We start from the raw sequence: 21,117 nt of genomic DNA, 5'->3' as shown, positions 1-21,117 counted from the left end.
GCTGCTTAACTGTGGCCATTAATTATTGAAAACAAAACAAAACAAAAACACCCAAACAAACAACAACCACCACCTTTCCCTGGATAAATTGGTTTCTCTTTCCCCAGCTCATCTTAATTTGTATATTATCTATAAATGGCATATTTTAAAGTGTTCCTTCATGGTAAATTTTTATATCTGAATAAAAAAAAAACAAAACGATTGAGTGAGAATGAGATAAATGCAGCTGACTCTGTTTAGCAGACAATTACTAACACCTTATAGTGAACACCTTATAGTGGTAATAGAACCATTGGAGACTTTTACTTGATGATGTTCTTCTCTGAAAGTCTGTCTCTTTCTGCCTTAGGTTAGTTTGACTACGTAAAGACAATCTGAGATGTTTCTTGTTTATACCTTTAGGAAGGAGAGGGGAATTTAACTCACAGTATATATTGCTTTTCAGGTTGCGATTTACAAAAGGGTTACAAGGTACTATTGCCCTGTATAGCAGCCTCTGCAAATTTGTGGTCAGTATACAAGTAACTATGATTCCTTATTGAGCTCTTTTAACTACTCCATTTCTTTTCCTCAGGTTTGGGTTGATGCTGGTACACAGATATTTTTCTCTTATGCAATCTGCTTGGGGTGCTTGACAGCTCTGGGAAGTTACAACAACTATAATAACAACTGCTACAGGTAATATCTTCTACACATTACTTTATAGCTTCACTCTGAAGTATTTCCCTTTTCCTTCAGCCACTTGCATGAGGAATCATAAGCACAGGCACATATTTTCATTGAACAGAGACCTGTAATGCTTTCTTTATATTTTTTTCAGTACTCTTTTCTAAATTTTGGTGGTTTTACCCCTTTGATCACATCTGACCCTTGCGCATCCATGTCACTCAGTACACACACATATGTGTATAGTATACTGAATTCCATACATTGTATGTATGCTGTATTTGATTGTATAATGTATATCAGTTTAAAAAAAAAAAAAAGTTATATGAAAAATTGTTATCAAAACTCACCCTAGTTTGGACTGTGTTCTGAATGTTATTTTTTCCATAGTTTACTAGCTCCTAGATAGGCCACAGTAGAAAATGATAGCATGTCATTTCTAGTCTTTATAGAAATCAGTAAGGAAATTGCTAATGACTTCAGCAGGTTTTAATCTTTTCTGAATCAGTCAATAAGATATGACTCTAACACAAAGTTCCCATTTGATTTTACTGGCACAGGCAGGAAAATGAACACTATGTTTTTCCTCTGGCATTTGTAGTTATTGCATTAGCTTTCTTACTGTTAACAGCCTCTAATACATACAAGACAGTACATGATAGTTTGAATGTACTGACTCCATTATGATAGACAGAGAATTAAATTTTCATTTTTCTCTAAAGGAAATAATAATATAGCCCCAAAGCCAAAGCAAAATAAATAAATGGGGTTGGAATTTAAATTCTTAGTTATAATTTTACCTGGAGAGTTTAGGAGCCAGTTTTAGAAAATGTGTTCACTATCTTAGCAACAATTTGCTCTTCTGCCAGAGAAACAGCAAACAGTAGGATCCTGCAGAGAAAGAGAGAGCTGGGAGACTAGAAACCACAGGCACAAATGTATCCACCAGCTGAATGGCTGCAAAACTATCCAGGAACAATTAAGGGTACTCTGCTATCTAATCATGCAAAGTAACTCAGCAGCGGCACAAGTTATTGTTTTACATGGCTACGAGTGCCAAAATTCCAAATGTCTTGCTGCATTAAGTAGTGGAACTCGCATAGAGTATTCCAACAATACTGATTGACGTTGTTTTCAGAATAATGATAAAGCTCCAACAGAGGGTAGTGAATGCCCCTAAGGAACAGTGGGCAATGAGAGTTTTCCCTAATTAGTGTAAACGATGCTGATCTACTTAAGGCTACTCTTTTTTTGTTGTTGTTGTTATTTTATCTTATTTTTATTTCTCTCCAGTTGTATCATGTCTAAAAAACTACTCTGTCACTTCCTCAAGGATGGCAGTAGTCTTTTTGCAATGGTTTTGAAACTTTTTACAAAAAGCAGGAGTTTTGATGTGTGACTGGGAGAACTTAGACAATTTTTCTTCTTCTCCTCTGACCCTGACAGTATAGCTTGGCATCTCTGTAAAATAGATCAGCAGCTCACTTTTAAAGCTCATGGACAAGATGCTGCAACCAAATATTTATTTATTTTTCTGAATGCGGTCTTCACAATTCCTTTAACAAAGTGTTTTCACAAAAAAAATAGAACAGATTTTATGGCGTCACAAAGTAAGATTCTTCATAAAACTGAAGAAACAAGTGAGACAGAAGCTAACTGCAGAAAGCAGATGATTTAAACAGGGGTGTTAACAGAACAAGCTGTACAAAACAGCTATGCAGCCTTTTCTTTACAGTGGAAAGTGGAATTAAACTTATATTCTAACTACCACTTAAAAAAAAAAAAAAAAAAAAAGGAAAACCAGGCCATGGATTTGTCTTCAGAAATACCTGCAGTGTAATTGTCTGGTTGTAACATGCGCTTCCACTCTTTTTGCACTCTGAGATTTTTTTTTTTCCTAAGGGTAAGTTTCAGAAGAAAATAATGACATGATGTATTTTAGTGGGAAAAAGGGGTGTTTTCATTAGCAACCTGATCTAGGTCATTAATATTATAAGTTAATTGCAAACAAGTCACTGCACATCTTTAAATAAGAAATTAAGTTTTATTGTTTTTACTAATCTTTCTTTGTAATGCTTTAAGACAGTGAGAAAATTACGAGGCCAAATCCTCTCTGGGTTTACAACAGTTTATATCAATAGTGCCTCTTAAGAAAAGATGAAAACAGTCAGTAAAGTCCACTGGCAATGTTCTCCATATATTAAAAAAAAAAGAGGTGTACTTATGTTTCCTCTAATTTTTAGCAAGCTAAGAAATCCTAACCCATTTAAACCTTAAGGGAAGGATTCTGTAACTTCCCACTCCCTCAACAGACAGAAAAGGAAACTATTCTTGTTCCTGCTTCATGTTTTCTGTATTTGCAGAACTAATCTAGCTCCCTGCCGGACAGTGGTCAGTTCCCCATCAGGGAAAACACTGATTTCACAACACCACTCCTTGCACCTGAGGAAGACAGTTTTTACATACGAGCTCTTGTACAATTCATGGGGCATCTGCCTCACTTCTGCTGCATTGCAGAAGACAAATGAATAATTTCACATACTGTCAACGAATGGACAAAATTTTGGGAAAAAAATTATATATATATATATATATATATATATATATGGCCTTGATCAAGCTTCCAGTCTAAGAGGAAAAGAGGAATGGGAATTGGCCATCAGGGAATCCATAAAGGCAAGGAAGTGACTGGAAGCATGCAAAGGAAGGCAGAATGAATTTCCAGCATTATCCAGGCTGTCAGGCAGGGAGAGGATAAATTGAATTATGCCTTGAATTATTCAGGTGATCATCAAGACATTCATTTGGAAGAATGTGAAGTTTTCATAAAAATTTGACGATTTCCATTCATTTGAAATGCACTTGGGCTTCAGTCAGGCTCTGATGTCTTCCTATCAAGGATACTTATAAAAAATTGATGGAAAAGCAGTTATACTTTGTGTTTTCCTTCCAATGTTTCCTGAGCACTTGCTTCCAAAAATTCATTGGTTTCTGAATCAATGAATCCAATTCAAACTGGAGGCTATATTTTTATTAGGATGGGAAACACTATTACATTCCCAGAGACTGAAGTCTTTGGCCTATTACTGTCCAACTGGGGAACAAAATAGTGGAGCTGTGACTGTGTTTTGTTAATAGATACCTCACTAACTGGAGATGGTAAAAATCCCATTAGGTTCACTTTTGCCCATTTCCCTTGAGAAACGTGTGCCTACCTGTAACTATTTTGTTCCAAACCAACCTCATGGAAACGTGGGTCATGTATCTTCCCTGTGAGTGCAGAAATGGCTGTGGTCCTCTTGTTACTTTCTGAGATGATCTAGTTACCCATGACTGTCCAGCTTAAACCACCTGGGCCTTGCTTCCCCCACAAGGATGCAGCAGCACCCACCAGGTGCTCTAAAGATTTGCAGGGAGCAACATGTCTCCAACTCAGCCTTTTTTCTCATAGGCAGGAACCAGCAGCTCTCAGAAGTCCTGTACCACACCACTCACCAGAAAAAATATTGTGGTGGTTGGACTGCATTTAAAGCCTGGGATTTATGTAAAATCTTATTTGCAGAAAACTGGCTGTTCCAAATGGAAGCATAACACAAATGTTGAGCAGTTAGATCGACCCCTTTAAAATAGCATCTTTTTTTTTTTTTTTTTTTTTTTAATTGACAAAGATAACATCTTTTTGATGTCTTTTATCGAGAATATTTCATTACGTTTAGTCTTAATTTCTCAGCATTGAACTGACTGATTTCTTAGGTGAGATAGATTGGGGTGATAATCTCTCTAGGTTTATTTATTCAGTGCTGAAATACATGGAGAAGAATGGTTAGGAAGGTGAGTCTTTTCCTTGTTTTATTTCTCTGCAAAATGCAAAGGACACAGTGCTCCCCATTTTTTCTTTTAGATTGTAGTTTTGCTTTAAAACATTTACAATGCATGACTAGCCTGTCTGTCCACAACTACAGGAAGAAATTTCATATGAAAATCAACTTTTAAAAGTTAGAACTCTGCTTTCTGAATTTTAAGAAGGTATTTTAAAAGACCTATTTAACTCTGTTAATAACTGAACAGTGAGGGAGAGGGCCCATGCATGAAAGGAGTGTGAAGATCACTGGACTTCTCTGCATCCACATCTTAGTCTACAAACTCTTTCTCATTTCTGTACCAGTTTGGGCAATTAGTAGATGGTATGCCATACAGAAAAGGTTTTCTATGAAATGGATATGAAAGCATAAAAACATTCTTAAAATAATCATCAAAATTAATTGTAGGTAAGGTGTGAAGAGAGAGAGCCAAAGCCTCCCACGGCCCAAGAGCCCTAGTTCAGCACTCACTTTGCAGTACTGAAATGTATACCTGCTTCCTGCCATTTAGAGTGTATGTGCCTGATGCTAAGGTGAGTCCAAGTCAGTAAAGGAGGAGCTTTGAACAGATGTGGGAGGCAATTTGGGGCCCGTTAGTGAAGGAATTAGATGCTGGAACTGGTTGCCCACTTCTGACTTAAGGAACAGATGAGATAAAGTTACAGTATAAAAATACCAAACTAAACAAGCAATAATGCAGAAAGATTGCCAAATAGGTTTGGCCAGAGTATACAACAGGACTTGAAAGATATGAATTATGTCTTTGATTCTCAAGAAGTCACTACAACTCTATGAGAAATATGATAATTGTTATTTAAGACACGGATTCAGAACCTGTTAGATTTTTCAGGGTTATTTCTTCTCATAGACAGCTTGCATGAAAACTTTCTTCAGAGCTGTAGTAGTAAGGGAATAAACCAGGCTAAGGAGTAGGCTTTACAGAACTAGAGGCTTGGCTTGTGTTTCAGTGTTTTAGATTCCAAATTCATTTTCAGACATCTAGGTTAGATCATTACTTTCCCAAGTACACAGCTGTCTCTTGTAGCAAACTGTCTTAAACTGTCATAATAAATCATCCCCATATCCTCATCTGACAAGCCTGAAGTGCTGTTTGAAAGCAGGATAAACAATGATATTTCACAGAGCTCTGGGGAATGATCATACCTTTCTCCAACAATACTTTCCCCTTATTTTAACGTGACTTACTATTGTGAAATTTCAAATCTAGATAAAGAATTATTTCTTCACTTTGGCCTCGTAATTACCATTGTAGGATTGTAATTGTCATGTGTAGGATACATGTCTGGGAGACAGCGTCTCTGCCCATTCTCTTTGCTTACTTCCTAGACACTTAGGAACATACAAAGTTCTTAGAATTTGTATGCTGTTTTTTATTACTATGACTTCTAAAAAAAAAAAAAAAAAAAAGAGTTTTTAAAGCAAACCAGGATTGTATTTTTGTATAGATACATATTGCCATTGTACTGTACTTGGGGTAGTATTAGCTAAGATCTAATCATAGGATTTTTTTCCAGGGAACAAATTACTAATAATTTTATGTAGCTTATAAATTTATTTATATCCTCTGTAGTATGTTATTACAACTACTGAAGAAAAATTGTTATTAATCCCATTTTTACATTTTATTTGACTGTGCTTTTTTAAAGATTCTGTTGAAAAGCAGTGAGTGCGTAGAAACAGGTTTGCAATTCAGCCAGTTAAAATACAAGCAGAAGTATTATAAAGGTATCTTCCTGCAGATGCTTATGCCTGCCTGATTTCTTTCAGGCATACTATCATTTGGCACCTTTTTCAGAGGTTAATGTCCATTCCTGCAGCTTGGGGTTCTATTAATTGTATGGCTCAGTACACGAAAGAAACCCAGGCTCTGGAGATCAACTGCAGTATTTCTTATTTATATTTTCAGAGACTGCATCATGCTCTGCTGCTTGAACAGTGGCACAAGCTTTGTTGCTGGTTTTGCTATCTTTTCAGTTCTTGGATTTATGGCTTATGAACAAGGTGTGCCCATTGCAGAAGTGGCAGAATCAGGTAAGTTCCAAAAGCAGTTTTCTGAATGAACAAAAAATGTCCAAAGGCTGATGTCAGAATAGTTAGTCTGTGCAGTATCTCATGGATAAGTTAACTGTTTTGCAGAAATTTTGACAAAATTCCTCTTAAATATCGGTTACTTAATTCATTAGAATAATTCTATGTGAAGAGTTATTAACTATTTTTAGTGATACATTTATGTGTGAGTAACGTTAATATTGTTGTGCAGAGCACCGAACTCATTAGGTTAATGAGCTATTGTAACACAAACTTAGTCCAGCTGAACATCCAGCAGTTTATATTACTCATTTATGCCCCTTGAGTGTTATATCCTCATGAAAGAAGTATTTATTGTCCTTTAAGTGAGACAGACCTGAATCCATGAAAATGTATGTTACTTCTGAGAAACAAATAAGACGAAGCTTTTAAAGTAATGACAAACGAGATCTTTAGGATAAATCTTTGGAAGTCCTCTCAAGTCTTGCTTAACACATAACATCCAGCTACATATCTCTAGACTGCTAATGCCATCTCCTAATGTCAGTAAGTTTTTCTCCCAGCTCTACATGAAATTAACCATCCAACTTTACATACCATCACCTGAAGTTAAGCACCTAATGAAAGTTAATTGATCTGTGTTATCTTTGTGGGCACGACACCTTTAAACATCACTTAAAACCCAAGAGAACAAAAAGAAAAGTAGGGATGCCCAGAAAGAAAAGCAGCATAATGGTTAACTGTTGAGAAGGAGAAATGGTTCTCAGGAATTTAGTCAAGGTTAGCAGGAAAACTACAAAGCAACTAAAGCTTTCATGATACTGTCATGGAAAATATTTCTCTTTCTCTAAAGTGCTTGCTTTATACTATTACTGAAACTGTATAGAAAAAGGTTAGAAGACTACATCAACCCCGGAAATTATGGGAACTTGTAAACACCGAATTAAATGAAAAAGCAGTAATATATTGACAGGTCTTCACTGAAGTTATTGAAGCAGGAGCACCTTTATCAGCCTTCTGAATCTACCTTTATATTCCTGTTTTAAAAGCTGACTAACTTCAAGAAAAGCTTCTATAGCGTAAGAATTTGCAGCATCTGAAAAGTGAGCAAAGGTAAATGAATGGGAAAAGTATGAGCTAGGAGAGATGGCAGTTTAGTATATTTGAGAGGTTACAAACGATGCTGCAAAAATATCCAATTTTAAAGATTTATGTAAATATACAGCTTATAAATGAATGTTATGTACCCACAGCAGCACTCAGAAATTGAGAGAAGATTAGGAACAATCAAGTAGGCAATTGGCTCGTATCATGTATGGCTTCCAAGATGCAGCTTCCACTGACTGTGTTCTTGAACAAAATGTTGGACACAGTGCTGCCTTAGGAAGAAAAAAAAAAAACAACAGATTTCAGAATGTGTTAATGAGTTAGACAACACACTGTTATTTATTCAGGCATAGGAGTCTTGTACATCCACACAAAGAAACAGAACGTAAGGCACAGTGATGTCTTAGCAGAAGTCTTGACCTTCATTTGGACATCATTCGGACATTTCATCATTTGGACAGGATGTAGGCAGAGCTGATGTGCCAAGCAAGTCCTTATTTCTGAGTAGCCTTTTCACCAAATATTTAAATGAATATTTGTCCCTAGTTGATCGTGGCCAGCAGCTAAGCACCCACACTGACAATCACTTCTTTGCCCACCCAAGTGTGATGTGGGGGAAAATAGGAAGAGAAAAAGTGAGAAAAATTGTTTGTAGGTCAAGATAAAGACAGCTTAATAACTGAAGGAAAGATGAGTAAAAAACAACCGATGCAAAAACAATTACCCCCTCCCATGAGCAGACTGATGCTCAGCCATTCTCTGAGCAAAGGCCACCTTGGAAGACAGCTCCCACATTCTTCTTCTTCTACCCCAGGTTTTCTTGCTGATCATGACATTACATGGTATGGAATGTTTCTTTAGCCAATTTGAGTTGGCTGTTCAGCTGTGTCTCCTCCCAGCCTCTTGCCAAGCACACTTGCTAGGGGCAGGCAGAGTAGGAAAACAAGAAAGACTTGATGCTGTACATGCACTGCTCAGTAGTAGCCAAAACATTGGTGTTAGCAAAGTTGTTCTAGCCACAATCTGAAATGCAGAACTATATAGACTGCTGGGAAGACGCTGTCCCAGCCAGACCCAGTACACAAGTATAAACTGTTTACTTTGTTTTCTTCCTTTTCAGGACCAGGACTTGCATTCATTGCTTACCCTAAAGCTGTTACCATGATGCCTCTTTCTCCCCTGTGGGCAACTCTGTTCTTCATGATGCTCATATTCCTTGGATTAGATAGTCAGGTATGAAACAAACACCATTCAAATATTTGGTCAGATTCCCTAGCATGTGTGTATCACCAACCTTAAATAGCATTTAACCTGATGAAAGAATGAACCCTAACTTAATTTGTTGCTTAAAACCATTGACTCAAGTTCCTTATTTAAATCTTATTTATATGATAGTAGAGATTCCTTTATCTTATTGAGATCATTGATTCAGCCTGACTACAGTTTCCACTGTTAACATGGAAATCAGTTTGAACTTTAATATGGGTGATTGAAGTTCACAATTCAGTAGAATGTCAGTGTGTAATCCTTTCCAGTTTTTAAAGCACTTTGCAAAGAATTTTGAAACCAAGTATCAGACAATGTTAACATAATTTCACATGGTGTGTTCATACTTCAAGATGCCACAGCAAGAAATGTGGCAGTAAAGTGACAGCATAGAAATCCTTCCTATGTGACCATAAAATTTGTAAATATTATTTGATGAAAAATATGAAGTGGTTGACATTTTTAGTACGCAGCTCAGCTCTCTGTGTGATTTGTTTCACAAACTGTATGACTATATCCTGTAAAATAAATATCACCAGTGTTTATTTTGCATGACATTTCCAATCATTAAAATACAGGTTTTAATAACTTTTCTTTTTTCCAACATAACAAATTTTATCAAAAGTCTGAAAATGAGCAATTTCTGAATCCTACTCTTGAATGTTTCAATGACAGTCTTTGTATTGTTTACTTGGGGGCATTCATTTTGGTGGCTATTTTAGAAACTTTGCAACAGAGCCCTGAGCCAGGTGCTCAGGTCTCCAGCTTTCTGGTGATTTTTAAAGTTAGCAAGAATGTTCATCCCCTCCTTCATTAGATGTATTTGGCTCAGGCACCTAATAACTTTATGGAACTTCTCTCTTCTGTAAAATGGAAAGAGCTTCTCCAAACAACCAACCAATAACAAAAACCCTGCCACAGCTCATTTAGCATTGCTTGAAAGTGCATAGAACTGCACATCGTTCCTCTGAGAAATGAAAGTGCAGGATGCTTTGAATGAAATTCTGCTACAGTCATGCAAAAGTCATACATCATATAAGTCCCATTCAAGCAATATTTGAAAGATATGAATTTTATGTAATCCATCTGCTACAGGGCAAAACAATTCTGATATAATATAAGTGGCTTCAACTATTTGAATTTGGTTGTGGACTGGAAATCCGTAGCTGTGGGCTTTTTAATTCTGAAATGATGTTCCTCTCAGTTTGAGCTTACAGTATCCTCAGGGATCATTCAGTCTTTCTCTCTGATGAGAACATAAAAGGATATTTGAAGTGTTTTGTAGCAAATCCAAATCCCAAGAGCAGATGAGACATATTTTATTTGTACTTTTTTGTCATTTGTTCTAGTTCGTGTGTGTTGAAAGTCTCGTGACAGCTGTTGTAGATATGTACCCAAAGATTTTCCGAAGGGGTTACAGAAGAGAACTGTTGATTCTTGGACTTTCCATTGTGTCGTATTTCATTGGTCTGATAATGTTGACTGAGGTAAGATGTGCTTTGTTGAATTCCTGCAGACAAAAACAAATGTGTGTCTGCTTATAAGCATGACAAATAAAACACATGAATATTTGCCATAGACAAATTGTGCTGTCAGGAATATGACTACAGAATTCTTGAGAAACTGTTCTCACCTGCTTCATGATATTTGAAATGTATCCTCAATTTTTCTGCTGAGCTTAGGAAGTATCTTATTTGAAGTTACATAGCAAAGGATATTCCATCTGCTTTACACCAGCCAAACAGGTATCTTGGTCATGGTTTCAGCTGACTTATTCTGGGCAGACCAGTCTGAAAATGTCTTAGATGAATAAATCAGTGAACGTGATGAAGTGAAAAAAGAAAGATAAAATATCTTTGATTTTAATATCTCCAGGTAAATCAATACAGTCCATTTCTGAGCATAAATTGCTTTGGTATGATGGTAACAGGAAAAAAAAATATATATATATATTTTTTTCAAACAAACAAGGGTGTTTGCTTTGGGGTGTTGTAAGCCAAAATGTCTGAAGGTGTTAGTCCATCCCATTAATACATGATACGTGTCTGCAATTACTGTGTTTGGAGCCCAGGTAGGGGACGGACTGTGGGATCCTTTACTACTTGGTGTGAGTTTAGTCTTGCTGCTCGGTGCTTGCTTTACAGAGTGACTTGTATAAACAGTCTTCTGCTCCTTCAATTTATCCTCTTAAAACAACCATCAGACAGGCAGAGTCCACACTCTCCTCTGCTTGCTGTGCCATTAGAACCTCCCTGCACCAGGGAGAGAGGCAAAGAAAAGAGCTGCATGTCTGATGAGCTGTGGAATTAAATGCCAGAGGAATGTGTGTCTGAGCAAGCCTTGCTGTCTTAACTGTGAAGGGCCACAATGTGTCTCTGTTGTACAGCAATCTTGGCAGGGTTTCCCAGTGAAGCAGATTCCCAGGGTTTCATCAGCTCATCTGGGGTCACTTACACTTGCTCTATAGACAGTCCTTAGACCTTGCTTTGGTACCAAAAAAAAAAGAACAAATTTCATCTGAAAAAGACATTAGGCAATTGTAGACATGTTAGTCTGTTGTCCTTGGTACAAACTATGTTTCTTAGATGTTTCCAGAGAGGTATTTGCAGATGAGAGATGGGAATACACCCATGAGTGAACAAGGTAATAGTCCCACTGAAATATTCTGTATGATTCTGGTTCAGACTGGGACAACATGCAAAACAAGAGCAGGGAGCCATAATCCTGGGAGTGCAGCGCTGATTGTACCTGTGACTAGAGAAATGCTGGAAATGAAGGGTACACGTATGCTTTCTGTAAGCATGTCATAAAGGTAGCAGCAAGTATAAACATGAATCATTCTGCAAATAAAATGGCTCCTTCTCTCTCATCCCCAAGCCAGGGTGTATGAGCCAGCCATGAATAATTACAGGCTGAAAATTAGGAAAGGATTTCTATCCACCAGAACAGTGAGGTTCTGGGAGTTTTTCCAAGAACAACAGTTATAACTGGCTTTGTACTGGAATTCAGATTGCCAGTCAGTTTGTGAAAGGTATTATGTGATTTTTCCCGGTGAGAACAAAGGACTTGACAAAAGTTGATTAAGAATTTCTTCCAGATGTGTGTCCCTGTAATCTGGGCATCGGAGCAGAACAGAGACCAATTTGCTTGTAATTATTCTTGCTTTCAGTAAGATAAATCATCTTTGCTATGTAAAATAAGAAAATTTTGGAATAATTCCTCCCACAGTCTGCATGTTAAGCAGAGCAGTGAGAGATGCATTAACAAGATGTACAGGTTCAGAAATATGAGCATGAAGAATTAAGAGAAAGTAAGGTATGCAAAATGGCAGGACTATTGTTCCAGGAATTTTGCAGAAGTGTTTTTCTTACAGTGTATTGCTTTGGTTATTCTCTAAGCTTCCAGTCTGCTCAGATATTTGCTGAACCTCACAGTGAGCTTTTTGCAGTAAAGATTACCACTTGCTAGATTTTGGAACGTAGCCAGCTGGCAGAGGCAGCACTACAAACTAAAAGCAAATGCAGCTAATAATCAAAAAAGCATCCACATTAGGAGCAAGGAAAAAAAAATCACATGTAATAAAAAAAATTGACTTCAATATTTTTATTCTGGCCTGAGAAGGTGTGCTGTGTCTGGCTGGGATGGAGTTGACTTTCACTGTAGCAGCACAGTGCTGTGCTCTGCGCGTGTAGCTAGAACAGCACTGGTATCACTCGAGTGTTATGCTGAGCAGTGCTGGCACCACATCAGGACTCCCTCCAGCCCCCCAGAGCCAACAGGCTGGGGGTGGGCAAGTGTTGGGGAGGGGACGTCACCAGGGCAGCTGACCTTAACTGACCAAAGGGCTATTCCATGCCATATGGAATGAAATAAAAGCAATAAAATGTGGGAAAGGGGAAGGAGAGTTGGGGGCGGGGGCTCTCTTAGTTGAAGCATCTGTCCTCCCAAACAACCGCTACTCATGTTGAGGCCCTGCATCCAAGAACGTGGCCAAATATCTCTCGCTGATAGGAAGTAGAGAGTAATGGCTTTTCTCTCTCTGTGCTTCCGCATGGCCTTTGTTTTTCTTTTTTTTTTTTTTTCCTCCCCTCTTCCTTTTCCTGTTAATTAAATCATCCTTACCTCAAACCTTGAACCCTTTGTGTTCTCCCCTTTCCTGTTTGAGGAGGCAGAGTGAGAGAGCAACTGTGGTGGAGCTTGGCTGTCCACCTGAGTAAAACCACCATAGAAGACTGATATTCCACAGCGCTTTTACTACAACTTTTTGTTTGAATGGTGACCAAATTCAAGGGGAACCTTAAAGGACAGATATACTTTTTTTTTTTTCTCTGTAGTACTAGAGAGATATAATTTGTTATTGAGAGAAGAGACTTACATGTATGTACATCATCAGTGAGGCAATCTAGATATCTATGATCCCATACTGAAATGACACACTAGAGGAGAACACTCCGTTCTGTGCTACTTCAACAAGGCATCAAAACGTTATGCATGAGGGAGATTTCCAAGAGTAAATATGTATCCCTTGTCCTCTTTTGTTTTTCTAAACAAACAATCCTGGATTTTTCTTCAGGCTTTGGATTATTCATAAAATATGTTTTTCCTTAAAGAAAAACTTTTTCATTCAGACATATGGTCGTTTCCTACCTATGCAGCAGAGGTTTTGCCAGATGCTTGCTTGGACATCAATGCAATTTTATATACAATTACTTTAGAACATAACAATCGTATGTGCAAGAAGATTTAGATAGTATGTCAAATTTAAAGAGTCCACCTTAATGCACCTTCACTTAGTTAATGCTGAGACAAAACAAAACAACAACAACAAAAAGAAACAAACAAGTAAATCCTAGATATTGTTTTTTGATTTAGTTTTCTCTGTTTTTAGAGTTCCCTTCCATTTTCAGAAAATTGTCTGAAATGTAATAGATCATGTGTACTACTCAAATAGCATTATATTTCAACTGAAGAGACGATCTCAAGTCTCTATTTCCTTCGTATAGCTTTCTGCAAAGAGGGAAGTCTTAAGTTTCCTTTCTATTGAAATGATCTGTGAAACTCCTCATTATTATTTCAATATTGAAAGCATATGTGATAAGAGATTAATCTTGGGGAAAAAAAAAAAAAAAAGGAAGAAAAAAGAGAAGAAAAGAATTGTCTCTGATAGATTTGACAACTGAAATAAATGAGTCATAGTCAAACAGTAAGGAAGTGAAGGATGTCTTGGATAAGCATATATACCTTTTTCATATTGGTTTGTACTAGGGCACCACTGAGGGCAGAAAACTACAGGACCATTGATAGCATATTATGCATTGTGTATGGATTCCATGCTTGCTTTGGATACTGATTAGTTTTGGTTGATCTCCTTTTTGGAACTGCACATGTTGCTACTTAAAGTCACTTGGTGAACAATATTTAGCTTGTTAGGAAAACTTTAAAAGAAAAAGCTTGAAGCTTGCCTGGAATTAGGATGGTTATTATTTCATGTTTTATCAAAAAACATTGACTCACTTAAGTAATGCAGATGAAAGTCCGTGAGTTATAATCAAACTTTACATTCGAGCTTACTCATTTTACAGTCCCTATGCCAATGGAGATTGATCCTAGTAGATATAGATTTTGCCTTCTTTCCCTACATTTGCACTTACTAGTGCATTTTGCACCTACTAATGCATTTACACATTGGTAGCACAGATATTAAAACAAATAAACAAAAGCCCTGCATCTTTATGTGCACTCTTCTGGAGATCAGAATCACCCACCATTATCTACAGTTTAATATGATAACAAATGAAGTTAAAAATAAAAATGTAAGGAGGTGAGAGAGTGTTTTGGAACAAGTGAAATGTAGGCCTGTGCACTCCAGTAATTACTACTTTAAAGCAAATATTCAGCTGGCATAGGGAATCATCTTAAGTGTTATGGAAGGAAAGATCCTTCACATTCATCCACTGAAAAATGAATATTCTGTGTTCAAGAAGGAGCCAACTGTAGTAGGAACATTGCCAGAGGAAACAACAGATTGACTGTGTAATTAAAGACACATTTGCTGTGAAATATTTGTACCATTGCCAACATGACATTTCAGTTTTATTTTTTTGTCCTTTTTCTGTTTCTGTCTTTCAGGGTGGGATGTACGTCTTTCAGTTATTTGACTCGTATGCAGCTAGTGGCATGTGCCTTCTTTTTGTTGCCATATTTGAATGTGTCTGCATAGGCTGGGTTTATGGTGAGTTGCTAAAAATTGTTGTCATTTTCAGTTTTTATGAAAGCTTTCTGTTTGCACAAAAACAATGTGAAGGCCTTGTACTCTTATGCAGTAGGGCCCTCCACACTCCTGTGTTCTGCTACAAGCCAGGAATATGTTTTTCTTCCACTCTAATGAGGAGAGTGCAATGGAGATTTTTCTTGCTCCTTCCAGGACTGACTTTCACATTCCTCCACCACAGAAATCCTCAGCTGCCTTAGAAATTAGGGGTGGCAATAAGTCTTTCTTCTCTCACGAAGTGTCTCTGCAGGACATGTTCCCTTCTACTTCTGACATGCACAAATAAATCCAGGGGACTTGGAGTTCATTTCTCATTAACACAGAAGGGGCATAGTAACGTTCCTAGATCTGCTGCTTCTGTCAGCAAAGTCAGGGGAAAGCCACCAAAGTTCTGGGTATGTTCAAGGTGCATCATCAAACCTTTATTTGCATACAAAAGACTAACAATTTTACTATGTAAAGCAATGTATGAACTTCAGATCACACATGACCCTGGCTATTTAAGGATTCACATATGGGCTTGTAGCATATATAATATTCAACTGGGCCTGCTCAAACTGTTACTGACCAGAAGCAGTTTCTGACTGCCCACTCCTACTCAGACACATATAGGCAGCAACCTCTGCCAGAAGTATGGAGCAAAAGACAGAGAGATGTATGTGAGAGAAAGAGATGGCTTCTTTGATCTCTGAAACTCTGCCAGAACCCACATTTTTGTCTGTTCTGTTTTAAATGCTGACCTGTATAATCTCTTGCATGTACATTCTACATCTTCTTTTGATTTGCTTTTTGGGGCAGGCAGCAATCGCTTTTATGACAACATTGAGGATATGATTGGGTACAAACCACTAACATTGATTAAATGGTGCTGGATGGTCTTAACTCCAGGTATTTGTGCAGTAAGTACAGAATATCTCAGTAACTTGTTTTAGACATAACGAAGGTTTTCTGTGCATAATTTTAGAAACTTGTTGCTGCTAATAGTTCACAACAGTAGAGTAAAATGCCTATTGATTTACAACATATGTTTTAATTCAAAAATACTCTGCAGGATGTGTATAAAAACATTAAATTTATGTGTTCTGTGAATTGTGAGAAATATTTGCATATATGATAATAGGGAAAAAAATAAAAATAAAAATAAAAATAAAAATAAAAATAAAAATAAAAACCTCAGAGGCCTACGTGAACATTTGCCGATACAGGAGAGGTTTTTCCTCACTGCTTCGGTAATATACCTTGTGTCTACTAGGTATAACTCAAGATCCTCCAAACTTACACATTTTACTTGCCACTCCAGCCTCCTGTTTCCTTCCCTCTGTGGATGACTAGACATTTTTCAAAGACGTATTTTTCCTTCAAGCTTAAGTAGTAGAAGAGGCCAAGGAATATCTCATATGTGTGAAGAAGGTGAAGGAAGAAGCTAGGAGTACTGGTGCCCATTGTGGCGCTCTGCTGTGGCTACATAACGAAGACAAAATTGCAAAAGGAGCATAACCAAATTGCCCATAAATTTGATCCACAAATGCTTGAGTATTAGATAGTAAAACCTTCCAGTTGTCCCACGGATAGCAAGATGCATTGGGGCAGCTGGAGATCCAGGTTCACTTGAGCTCCGTCACTTACTCTGTTTGCAAAGCTGGGGAAATTGCTGACTAATTTTCTCCAACTCTGAAAATAAGTTAATATCATTTGCTCCTGTGCATTCTTGTCAAGACTTTGGAGAATAGTATACGGTAACTTTTCTGTATTACATAAACTTAAACGGTCCAAACTTCTTAATTATATACCTGTTGAATTTAAACAGATATAATAGAGCTTTTGAGAGGATGAAAGATTTGGTGTGCAGAACTGCAGATACAGACAGTGGATTAAAGCAACTTTGACGATTTTGGCTTTCCTCATTCATCATGACTGGTTGGAGAGAACGCAGCTAATTACAGCTGGTTCATGGTAGCAAAACTTAATCTTTCCTGACCATGTACTGTTTGCCATCAAAGTGCAGGTTTTATTGTCATTGAGAGGTAAATAGGATTTAAACTTGAAAGGTTGTTCATTTCAGCAGAATGAGCTGAGACATGTTAGCTCAGCTGTACATAAAAGAATACATTACTGTGTATTTTTTCTCTGTAAAGCTTACCTCTGCTTCCCAGCTTTAGGTAGACTGTCCTTGACAAAACAGTCATTTTCTTGTTAAATTCACAGTGTTGTTTAAAATACTACTACTATGTTTCTCTGCTTATTTCAGGGAATCTTCATTTTCTTCCTGGTGAAATACAAGCCTCTGAAATATAACAATGTATATACATACCCTGACTGGGGCTATGGCATAGGGTGGATGATGGCTCTCTCTTCCATGATCTGCATCCCTTTGTGGATCTGCATTAAGCTGTGGAAGGCAGAAGGCACTTTCATAGAGGTGAGATTTTCAGATTAGCAATACTGAAAAAAGAAGTTGGGAGGGAATTCTCATTTGCTTGAGACTAAGCACAGTTTAATCGCAAAGTCAATGCCTTTATCTAAGGTAAGATCCACATACCTGTTCCAGTGGTAGCTTGGTGTCATCACTTGTGAACAGAGGCATCTGTATTCTTTCTGTTTTCTTCTGAATTTCCTAATTTTTTTTTCTGTCTTCATTGGCCTGTGGTAGCTAACCAATACTCTAACTTTAAGGTGCTTTGTTCCTTTTCCTGCTCCATTTGTAGCTTAAAAGTCTTTGACATTAGCTAAATCCCTCAAGAAGATCTGTACCAGCCTTTCAGTTGAGTCAGCTTTCTTTCTGTGGTTTTGGTAACTGATGTTTGTGCCAACAAAATTTTTCACCAGGAGCTGGGTAGCAAACACTTGCATATGTTTTCTGGACAGTTTTCTTGATTACAGTTCTCTACATGAGAAATGGAGTCAAAAAGAAACATTCGGTATAATTTACTAAAATTTAGTATCAGGTTATTTCAGGTCTAGGCTAAGATTAAGATTATTAATTATAAGATACTTTCTCAAAAGACAGAGAAGATGGCTATAACCAAAGAAACAAGAATATAACTCTTTTTTGGCTGTTTGGGATTTCTCATATTCCAGAAAAGCAATCTCTTACATGGTTCTCTTACATGGAGTTCCTTGGAATACTGGGCAATGAAAGTACGTATCCCACCACTACCTCCTTCTGTTTCAGTATGGAAGTCTCTTCCATGCTTCCTAAGTCTTTTCAATATTCTATAGGATACTCCCAAAATACAGAACAAGATGATAATAATTTCTTTTTAAGTGTTTGGGGTTTATCTGGCACCTTTGAACGATCTTTCTCACAACATATACCCACACTTGCTAGATCATTCTCCATTCAGAACCAATGGGTATGACATCTGAATATATCTGACTATATCTCCACGTAATAGTCATTGTTTTCTTGAGTGGAGAAGGTGAAAGATGTTATTTATTGTGCTGGCTGATTGCAGTCCATATTGAAATGAATCCACTGAGCTGATTAAATATGGCCTAAGAAATCTTTACTGTGAGTATATAAACATTAAATACATTGCACATAGTAAAGTTTTCTTAGTGTGTTCTTAAAGGAAGCTTGTATAAATCTTAACATTAAATACTTCCTTAATGTTAATGCCTCAGTGCCTTAAAGCCTCACTCCATCTCTGCAAGTAGATAGGCTTTGTCTATAGATTTTTGTTTTGCATAGCCTTATCATCTGAAGACATTTCAGGACTGCAGACGTTTCATGCTCTTTTCCGTACATGAATATTACAAGGTATTTGTTGCAGCTGTTGTTGTGTTGTTGTTTCAATTACAGATGGGAGTTTCTCAGGAAGCCAGCTTCCTGCAACATCTCTGCTCCCCAACCTGTAAACAGCAACATTGCTACTGATGTTATTTCTAGAAAATAGGAAGTTCTCAGTTGAACGCATGTATATATTTTTTTTTCTTTATTGTAGCCTAACACAATACTGCCTTGGCATTATCTTATTTTTTTTCAGTGTATATGCTTTGACTACCATGAGAAACAAAATGTACACATATAGCAGGCCTCACCTGGAGCATTTTGCTGAGTTTATTCATGGAAGGAACTGTTACTCTAAATCAGCATGAAAATTCACTTTGACTTTGTTTTCACCTTCATTCTCTATTCTTTAGTCTGGTGTGATGGGAAGAGAACTGTATGGCATACAGTTTTATGGATGGATCTAACAGGGAAATGAGAAGAAGCCAACATGCAGAAGAAAGGAGTTTTGTAGTCAATCTATTTAGGAAATGCATGTCTGCAAGAAAAAGATAATGATTTCCATTTTCTTGAATTTTGCAGAAATTCAGGAAGTTGATTACACCTAGCTCGGATCTGAAAATGAGAGGGAAACTTGGAGGAAGATCCTACATTGCTGCAATAAATGACTGCGACGCCAAACTGAAAGGAGATGGCACCATTTCAGCCATTACAGAAAAGGAGACACATTTCTGAAAGAACTATTTTTTTGTATAAAAATAAATAAATTCACTTAATTATAGAGGCTGGCTTGTTTTGCACAAAATTTTATTAACCAGTTAATTTTAAAGTGAAAATTGTATACTTGTTTAAAAGTGATTTTTAAAAAATTACTATATAAGCAATGACTATGTAAAAGAAAAAGAAATAGTATTATATGGTATGTTAGTGATGACTTCTTTTAATATGGTAATTTCAGTAAATGTTTTTTAGAATTTAGAGGGACCTGTAAAATGTGTGTAAAGCTTTTCTACTTAGATTTCCAGCAGATGTGATGTTGTATAGATATATGCCTTCTAATCTCTAAGCATTTCAGACCATTTCAGCTTTTAATGTATGTATATAAAGGGGACCAGAATGTCCTTTTGTTTATATTGGGAGAAACTGTGAGAGGGTGGGCAGAGGACGTGTAACTGCTGTTGCATTATTAGTGTCTAAATGTGGGCTGTATCCAAAGTGCACCAAAATCAGCGGGAGCCTTTCCAGCTGGGGACAGTGGCTTTTGTACCAGTCTGTGATTTGCCCTTTCCTCTGGGCCAGATCAGATGCACAACTGCATTTTGCACCTAACAGAGCTCTCCTTTCAGGGCACGTTTTGTGAAGCCAACAGGAAGCACCACTCTTCTTGCCCTTCCTTCACCCTCCATCTGCTTGCAATGGGCCTGAAAAAGTGGTGGAACAGCCCCATTTCTGAGTCACTGTTTTTCTGGAGATTGAATTAAGAATATATATTTTTAAGAGCTATACATTGTGCTTTTCTTGTAAGTTAGTAGTCTCTTAAGATGACTTGTACTGCTTCAGGAGACCTCTACAGCTTTTTTTCATTTTCATTAGTGTCTGGATGGCCAGTGCTTCATTTTTGTAGACATTTCCCATCCCCTGGAGTTAAATGTGTTTGTCTATGTTTGTATAACAGGAGGAGATCAAGGTCACTCTATATATATGGAGATATTGTGAGGAAAAAAAGTACAAGTTTAGAGCTCTGCATACATTTGGTCTTTGTCTCTTTAACTGTTTGCCAATCTGTCTGTCTCTACATATATTCATTCCTCTTAAGAGAAATTAAGGATCCTGTAATGTCATTGTGTAACATTATATGGCTTTTCTTATCTTCAAAGTACTTTCTAAATATTCTCAGGTTTGGCACTGATTTTACCCTGAATGGTATTGAGGTTTGCACTGAAGTCAGAATAGGAATTTTTTGGTGGAACACTAGGGTAATTGGTCCTTAACCTCTAGCAGAGTTCCAAGAGGTAATTTATGTATTGTGCAAATGAAGGAATTAAGACAAGGATGTTGTGACTTCTCTGTTTCACAAAAGGATCAGGATAGGTTTTTGATATCGGGCCTTTCTATTCCATTGGGTATGAACCGACTCCCTCTGAATGAGAAGAGATTTTGTGATGTAC

The 21,117-nt window shown here is 37.2% G+C and overlaps 1 protein-coding gene across 1 annotated transcript in view; it reads left to right on the top strand.

Annotated features, from left to right (window-relative positions):
- The window catches only part of SLC6A11 (solute carrier family 6 member 11), a gene marked incomplete at both ends in the record, with an annotated part of 92,399 nt that extends 72,715 nt beyond the window's left edge, over positions 1-19,684 (top strand). The window contains 8 exons of the mRNA XM_084292494.1: positions 575-678; positions 6,454-6,578; positions 8,803-8,915; positions 10,298-10,435; positions 15,078-15,180; positions 16,018-16,118; positions 17,468-17,638; positions 19,532-19,684. Coding sequence (XP_084148620.1) covers positions 575-678; positions 6,454-6,578; positions 8,803-8,915; positions 10,298-10,435; positions 15,078-15,180; positions 16,018-16,118; positions 17,468-17,638; positions 19,532-19,684 — 1,008 coding nt within the window. The remainder of the gene's footprint in view (positions 1-574; positions 679-6,453; positions 6,579-8,802; positions 8,916-10,297; positions 10,436-15,077; positions 15,181-16,017; positions 16,119-17,467; positions 17,639-19,531) is intronic.
- Between the last annotated feature and the right edge of the window lie 1,433 nt (positions 19,685-21,117).

This window comes from Netta rufina (genome assembly GCF_964035555.1).
Source record: "Netta rufina genome assembly, chromosome: 10".
Lineage (NCBI taxonomy): Eukaryota > Metazoa > Chordata > Aves > Anseriformes > Anatidae > Netta > Netta rufina.
The sequence above is the reverse complement of the archived record's forward strand: the minus strand, read 5'-3'. Positions and strand labels throughout refer to the sequence as shown.